The sequence below is a fragment of the Pediculus humanus genome, genomic scaffold (assembly GCF_000006295.1).
Source record: "Pediculus humanus corporis 1103172107866 genomic scaffold, whole genome shotgun sequence".
Lineage (NCBI taxonomy): Eukaryota > Metazoa > Arthropoda > Insecta > Psocodea > Pediculidae > Pediculus > Pediculus humanus.
In genome coordinates, this window is record NW_002987445.1 from 359,008 (window position 1) to 367,308 (window position 8,301).

The window sequence follows — 8,301 nt, forward strand, 5'->3', positions numbered from 1 at the left end:
CATTATTCTCATTATTATTATTGTTATCGTGCACGTTATTAAAATCAATATTTAATAATCAATCCCGAAAAAAAAAGAAAAAAAATTAATCGAAATTGTTTTGAAATTGCAAAACGAAAAAAAATTAAAAAAAAAAAAAAAAAAACTGAAAAGAAAAAAAATTTATTATTATTATTATCATCATCATCGTTAAGTAAAATACAAAGAAACGAAAAAGAGAGAGAGAGAGATTTTCATTCTAGTTCGATCTTCCTTTAGGAACGAATGAATATCTTAAAGTCCACGTTGTGATTACACCTGGAATTTTTCCCGACCGTTTTTAAAAAAAGTGTTTCACTCGGTAACGAGATTTTTTTTTTTGAAATTTCCTTTCCCCTTCCCTCCTCCCAAAAAAAAAAAATGTTTTTCGAAAGTGCCCTTTGAACTTTTTTTTTTTTTTTACCGTTCGCAGGTTGGTTTCCCAAAGGTCATCATCACGCGAACGATGGGAATTTTTTTCTTTTTTTTTTGCCCCCCCCCCTCCCACGTTCGTTTCGATAGAAAAGTTTACATAACAATTTATTTCGAGTTTTTCCGATTCTCGATCGATACCTGACGTTTTCGTCAATCTTACCCACGCGTTTGATTGTTTTTTCAAACCGCACAAAAGGTTTTATTACGTCACGATACGTTTTGATATCGCATCTAATTGATATTTTCCGGCGAAAACGCAAAAGTTTGGTTTTCCTTTTCGATCATCCCGGCTGAAATGGAAAACAGTTCGACGTGAAAATTTTCCAGTCGGATTCATAATCAAAAAATTACAATTTTTGTTTTTTTTTGGTTTTTCATCTTTCAAAGTTTTTGACTCCCTTATTAAATTACCATCATCATTATTATTATTATTATTATTATTATTATTATTACGATCGAAACATTTCACCGCCACCGCCGCAAAAACTGAAATTATTCAACGGTTTTTAGTTTATCTTTAAAAAAAAAAAAAAAAAAAAAAGACTATATAACGACATGTTGACGTTGGCTTTTTGGAAAATTTTCATTTTCTTTGCCCGCGTCTCCCCCCCCCCCCCATTTTTTTGTTTTATGCTTTCGCGCCTTTTTTTTTTTGTTATTAACGGGGGAAAACCAAAGAAGAAAAAAGGTTCTTAATTTAATCCTTCTCGTTTTTTTTTTTGTTTTTTCGTTCGATTTAAATTCGCCGAGGCTTAAATGTTTTTTTTTTTTTTTTTTTTTTAAGGTAGCAGAAATTTTTTGAAATTTAAAAAAAAAAAAAAAAAAAGCTTTCCAGAGTCCGTTCGCTCCACAGAGCTACACAGTTCAGGAGTTTTTTTCTCTCCTTTTTTTTTCACCGGGGAAAAAAAAAAAAAATTATTATTATTATTATTATTATTATTATTATTATTATTATTATTATTATTATTATTATTATTATTATTATTTTGAGCGTTTTTTTTCCATTTTTTTCATTTTTTTTGTGAAATCAAATTAATTACTTTTAAGTGAAGGAGGCATTTTTTTAATTCAAAGGTAAAAAAAAAAAAAAGTTTTTAAATTTTGCACTCGAATCCGAGACAGGTCGAAAGTGTCCGAAAGGAGCCGAAGAAAAAGAAGAGAAAAAAGTGAATAAGATTAAAAAAAAAAAGAAAAGTCGTTTGGAAAATTGTCGATACTTTACTTTAAATTGAAACCTGATCGTAGCGAAAATTTTTTTCTTTTTTTCTTTTTTTTGACTCCCCCTCCCCCCTGAAAAAAATTTTTTTTTTCCTAAAAAAAGAAAAATTGTTTTTCTGTGCCTTTCGTGTACGTTAAAAAAAATAAAATCGCGTGAGATTATTATTATTATTAAATATTGAAGAAACGAAATTTGAAAAAAAAAAAAAAATTATTAATTAATACCGGAAGAGTTTTTATTTTATCAATCGGTCGGTGAATGAGTGTGGGGGGAAGTGAGGGGGGAAAGGGAAAATTCATTAATTTTAATTAATTTCACTCAGCGCAATGAAAAAAATGTATCAATTTATTATTATTATTATTATTTTTCCTGTCGTTATTTTTCATTTTTAATCGCGACAAATTTTTTCTCCTCGTCGAATTTTGAATTTTTTCTTTTTTTTTTTTTACCTGGATTGATTTTTTTAATGAGAATATTTAACAGTGGTGATAGGTGGTGGTGGCGGCGAGTCCGTTAATGTAATTTTCTATCGATTTTTCTTCCCCCTCCCTTCTCTCCCTTCCCCAAAAAATACAAATTTTGCCACGTTCTCAATCTAACGTGTGTGTGTATGGAAGAAAGTTTTTTTTTACATTTCAATCAGTTTTTCCTTCGAATATGTTTTTCTTTTTTTATTCACTTCATTTTTCGAAGAAGCGGTTGTTGTTGTTGTTGTTGTTCTTATTTGTTTGTTTTAATTTGTTCGTGTTTGTTTGTTAATTTTGACAATCGTAATCCGGTATCTTGTGTCATTTCCATTATACACTTTCGCGTGGTTACACAGATTTTATTGTTGGATTTTAATTTTACGACTGTAATTTTTTTGAAATTTAAATCTCTTCGATAATAATAATAATAATAATAATAATAATAATATATAATTTTAACTGTGGGGTAGAAGGGCGATTCCTAATTACTCGTTTTGAAAAAAAATATTTAAAAAAAAAATTAATTCAGTTTTTGTGTAATTAACTCCATTTTTTTCCGTTTTTTTTTTTTTTTTTGGTTTAATTAAAGTAAAAAAAAAAAAAAAATTTCCCATTATTATTTTATTTTTATTTATATTATGAGCTAAAGGCTGGAGCTGGAGCTGGAACTGGAGCTGGAGTCGGAGTTTGAGTTGGAGCTTTGAAACTGGTGTCAAATTCCACGTCAAATTTAATTGATGGATTAAAAAAATATTACAAAAAAAAAAAAAAATTTTTTTTTTATTTTATAATAATTTGAAAACGTTTAAAGGAAAAAAAATTTTCCTCGACGCCATTTTTGAAAATTTTTTTTTTATTTAAAATAATTAAAAAAAAATGAAAAAAAATTACGTATTATTAATAATAAGTTTTGAGAGTAATTTTTTTTTTTTTCTTTAAAAGCAAAAAATTCAATTAACTTTTAATACGTCTTTTTTTTTTCTCGTGAAAATAAAATTAAAAATTTAAAAAAAATATATTTTTTTTTTTTTTGTTTTTTACTTTAGGGTGTCACTTATGAAATTTTTTTTTTTTTTTTAATTTCGTTCCTTTTCTAACGCGACGGCGTTACAAAAAAAAGGAAAAATGGAAAAATTTTTCCTTTGACTGACTGACTGCCTTGTAAGCTAGTAAATTTATTTATTTATTTTTATATAAAATGGGGAAGCGTTTAAAAAATTTATTTATTTATTTTGTCGTTTATTTTCTCTCCCTTTCTTTTTTCGATAAAATCGGGAGCTTTTTGTTGCAAAAAAAAGAAAAAAAGAAAGAAAAAAAAGAGTCACGGGACGTTTTCGCTTTGAAAGAAAAAAAAAAAAAAGAAAATTTTTTTTTATATGTGTGCATGCGTATTATATGTGTATTATATTATACACATATAAATTATGACGACTTAAGAGAAAATATCCCGGAATTTTTTTTTTTTTATTTATTACCGCAGTTACATGAACGGTTACAACGTTATTATTATTATTATTATTATTATTATTATTATTTTCCTTTGAGAAAATAATTTAAAAAAAAAAAAAAAGTTTTCGGTAAGAATAAGAAAAAGGAAAAGAAAAGGAAAAAAAAAGAAATATTTGGCAATTTTTGGCAAGAAAATAAATAAAACTTTATGAAATTTAGACGAGAGAAAGAGAGAGAGAGTTAAACAAATGTCGCGTGTGTTTCCCCCTCTCTCCCTATTCCCTCCCCTCTCCCCTTCCCATTTATTTCTTCTGGCTCTAAATGGGGTTTCGCAAAAAAAAAAAAAAAGAAAAAAACTTTGGGGGATTTACAAAAAAAAGAAGAAAAAATTAAAGGGAACCTCTGCCAGGTTTTCTTTTTTTTTTTTATTATTTAATTTTTGTTCTGACAGTTTTATTTAAATAACGCTAAATAATATTTAATGAAAGAAAAAAAGAAAGAAAAAAAAATAGTATATTGCAGTCATTAAAAGAAAAGTTTTCATTTTTTTTTTTTTTTTTTTTTTTTTTTTTGCACACAGCGCCAAATGTCATCGTTTTTTCTCTCGTTCTATTCCAATTTTTAACTACATCCGATTCCTTCTGCGCCTCCTCTTTTCCCTCCTTCCCTCCTCCTCTTCCTCCTCAACATCATCGCGCTTTCATCCCACCCCCACGCAAAAAAAAAAAAGAATTTTTTTTTTGACGATACGCCACTAACGAATTATTAATTAAAAAAAAAAAAATTTCATTCGTTAAAAACAAAACAACAAAGGATAACAAACGGAAAAGAAGAGGAATTTTCGTGTAATGGAAAGGAATTGGGGGGAGGGGGGTAATATCGATTCGGTAAAACAAACGAACGAACAAACAAACAAATAAAAAACCGATGGAAAATTTTTATAATAATAATAATTTTTTTTTTTATCATTTAGAAAAATTTTCTTTTTTTTGTAACGAAAAAATCGGAAAATGTTTAATATTATTATTATTTTTTTTTTGATAAGTGGGGAGAGGGAGAAGGGAAGTGGTGGGAGAAAAGAAAGGATTTTATACTCGAGATGGAGGGTAGGGGCGGAGAGGAGAGGAGAGTTAAAAAAGGGCGGAAAAAAAACCCGGCCCAAAAGAACCTTTTTTTTTCGATTCGATTAAACACAACGAAATCAATAATTATTTTTAAAACTCGTTAAAATAAATTTTTTATTATTATTTTTTTTGTGCCGTTTGTTTGTTATTGTTATTGTTGTTGTTGTTGTTGTTGTGGCTGTTGCCATTTTTGTTTATTTGAAAAAAAAATACGATGAAACGAATGAAACGATGATTTCATTCCGTACGAATTGAATTCAATTTGGCGGGAAAAATTCTTTTTTATTTTTTTTCCCCGCCTGCGGTTTCTCATTCTTTCCTGAATACGGTTCTGACCGTTCTCCGGAACGTACAAAACGTTAAAATTTTTCAAATCATTAAACTTCATCGATCTAACTTTTTTTTAACCATGTTTTAACCTCAAAATTTTTTTTAAAAGTCGTTTCGGGGATAATTTTCATTAAACAAAAAAAAACTTTCCGGAAACTCATGCATACGTTATTAAATTTTTGTTTTTTAAACAAAAAGGGACGACGGGAAGGACTAGGGTGTGAGGGAGAGAGGAGCGACGGTACACGGTGGATTATTTAATTGAGGAAAGGTCACATACAACGACGACGACGACGAATTACCTTTTCAAACAAATAATAATAATAATTACGAACGAAAATTTTTTTTTTTTACAACATTTGGCTCGTGTTGATCGATTTCGAAACACGCGCAACCAAAAACAAACAAAAACAAAAAAAAACAAAAACAAAAAGGAAAGGAAATTTTTATTTTATTTTGTAAGTGTTTCCGAAAAAAAAAAAATATATATAATAGTAATAATAATAATAATAATAATAATAAAATAACAAGACTTAAAGGCGACGGAATGAAAACAACTGTAAAGTAGGCGGTCTGAAAGAAAAAAAAAAGGAAAAAATTTACGCCGACAAAAACAACGAAGACGACGACAAAATTGGCATTTTCCTGACGTCATAAGGGCGGAAGAAAATTCTTCTCATTAATGAAAAAAAAAAAAAAATTTTTTTTTTTTTAACCCTGTTATACAAATGATTTTGACATCGAATTTTCAAACCAAAATTGATGGGATAAGGAAAGGGGAGGGGGAAGGGAAGGGGAAAAGCTGAAATTCATAAAATTTCAAAAGAAGAGCCTATTGGGTTTATTAAAATTTTCCCTTTTCCACTCCCTCTCCCTCCCTCTCTTTCCTCTTTCCCGAAGAAAAAAATAAAAATTTTCACCCTGTGAAAACTTGCATTGCTGTTCTATACTGTATTACCTTAAAGGGATTTTAATAATTTTTTTTTTTTGAACGTAGTAATAATAATAATAATAATAATAATAATAATAATAATAATAATAATAATAATAATAATAATAATACGTAATTAAAGTTTAACTTTGATTAAAAATTTTTGTTTAAAATGACGTCATCGTTATCGTCGTCGTCCGACGTTGTTTAATATAATCGAATTTTTTAAACTAAAAAAAATTACTTTTATTCGCCATCTTTTTTTCTGTTTTTTTTTCCTGTTTTTTTCCGAAGGGAAACTATTTTAAAATTATTTATTTTATTACTCGTTTGGGAATTTCCTTGAGGTTTTTTTTTTGAATGTTAATATTAAACTTTTACATAGTGAAACAACTCACCCAAAGCCCCCCCCGCCCGGATTTTTTTTTGTTTCACCTGGTCGTCGTTGAGTTTATGAAAACCTGAGAGTATGAAAGTTTTTTCATGAATTAAAATTGATTCGGATCGATACGTTATTTTAAAATTTTATTTAATAATTTCAACGACTGAATTGTTTTTTGGTTTTTTGTGAACGAATAAACGCACTCACGCACGCACACGCACACGCACGCATTCACTCGGTTCATTCGAAATAATCGTTTGTAAAACATTAAATTGAATTGAATTATTCATTTCTCAATTTTTTTTTCTTTTTTTTTTATTACGGGTGATCAAATTTTTCGAATTGGAATTCGAGTTCGAATAAATAAATAAATAAATAAATAAACTTAACGTGAAATGTCTTTTATTGATTGATTCTTTATTTGTAACGAGTTAATTACGACACGTTTAAAAATTTAATTTTTTTTTTTTTTTTTACGTTTAAATTCATCGAATGAGAACAAAAAAAACTTTTTTTTTTTTTAATTCATAAAATTTATTTTTTAACCCATCCCATTTTTCTTTTACTCCTCCTCCTCATACTCATACTCCTCCTTCTCCTTGTCCGTCTCCGCCTCTTTTCACTCACCCTCCTCCTATCACCTCATCAGCGCTTTTAGTTTCTCCGCCCACCGACCCCGCCGTCTAATAACAAAAGATATTAATAATAAAACTTTATCATTATAATTGTTTTACGTTGAATTTTTACCGTCAGTGCGAAAAATCTCTCGTCGTCATTGTCGTTGTCATCGTCGACGGATTTTTTTTTTCTCACAGACAGCATCCGTATCAAATTTTCATCTCATCATTATTTAAAAAAAAAAAAAATGTAAAAAAAAAGAAAATTCTAAAAAAATTGCAGCTTTTTGATTTCTCTTTTAAAAAAATGAGTGAAATGAAAAATCTCTCCGTCTAGTTTTTTTTTATTATTATTATCATTATTATTATCATTATTATTATTATTTATTTATTTATTTATTTAATCATCGTCGTAATTATGAAAAAGGCTTATTTATACTTTTACGTAGGTAAATCGGATATAAAACGCATTTTTATTGAGTTTTTTTTAATCCTATTATAATATTTTCCCGGAGAAAGCATGGGGGATGAAGGGAGTGGAAGGTTAAAAGTAGATGTGAATAGAAAAGTGAGAGAGAGAGAGAGAGAGAGAAATGAAAAAAAAGAAAAGAAAGGAAAAAAAAAATTAGTTAGTTTAATCTCACCTCTTTATAAGTTAAGCCGTAATATTTTAAGTTGGTATACACATTTTATATTAATAATAATAATAATATTTTCAACGTGAAAATTTTAAATCCGTATGCACGCAGATGCCAACTAAAACTTCTTTATTAAAAAAATTTCAACTTTGCTCAAATTTTTTTTTTTTAACTGGGCGGAGAAAAGGGGGAGGGTTTCACATATTATTTTTATCATTTTATTTAATTTTTGTTATCAAAAAAAAAAAAAAAAAGTTAGGCAAAATCAATGGCATCATTTTTTTCTTGTATACTTAAAAAAAAAAGTAAAAAAAAATTATAAAAATTTAATTTTCCAAAAAAATTTTATTTTTCTACAAAAAAGAAAAAAAAGAAAAATTTATTAATTTTTCCAATTAGTTAAAATTTTTTTTTCCATTTTCTTCTCTTCCTTTTCCCTTGTTTTCCTTCCTTTCTTTTTCTTTCTTTATTTTCGAAAACATTCCGGACTATTTTTACGACTATTTGTGTCGTTTTTGTGTCAGAAAAAAAAAAAAATTTTTTTTTTTTTGGAAAAAATAACGTGAAATAATTTTTTGGGAGAAATCCAAAAAAAAAAAAAAAAAAGAAAAAATTTCGAAAAACACACAAATGTCAAAAATAATACAACGAAATGTTACACGCGGAAAAAAGAAAAGTATTATTATTATTA

The 8,301-nt window shown here is 27.5% G+C and overlaps 1 protein-coding gene across 1 annotated transcript; it reads right to left on the reverse strand.

Annotated features, from left to right (window-relative positions):
* Window positions 1-5,575: 5,575 nt before the first annotated feature.
* On the reverse strand, window positions 5,576-7,177 carry Phum_PHUM384440 (uncharacterized protein; the record flags this gene model as incomplete). The annotated part of the gene is made up of 5 exons (XM_002428433.1): window positions 5,576-5,615; window positions 5,963-6,000; window positions 6,218-6,272; window positions 6,983-7,038; window positions 7,103-7,177. 5 exons carry the CDS (start codon window positions 7,175-7,177, stop codon window positions 5,576-5,578), a joined length of 264 nt encoding a protein of 87 aa, XP_002428478.1.
* Between the last annotated feature and the right edge of the window lie 1,124 nt (window positions 7,178-8,301).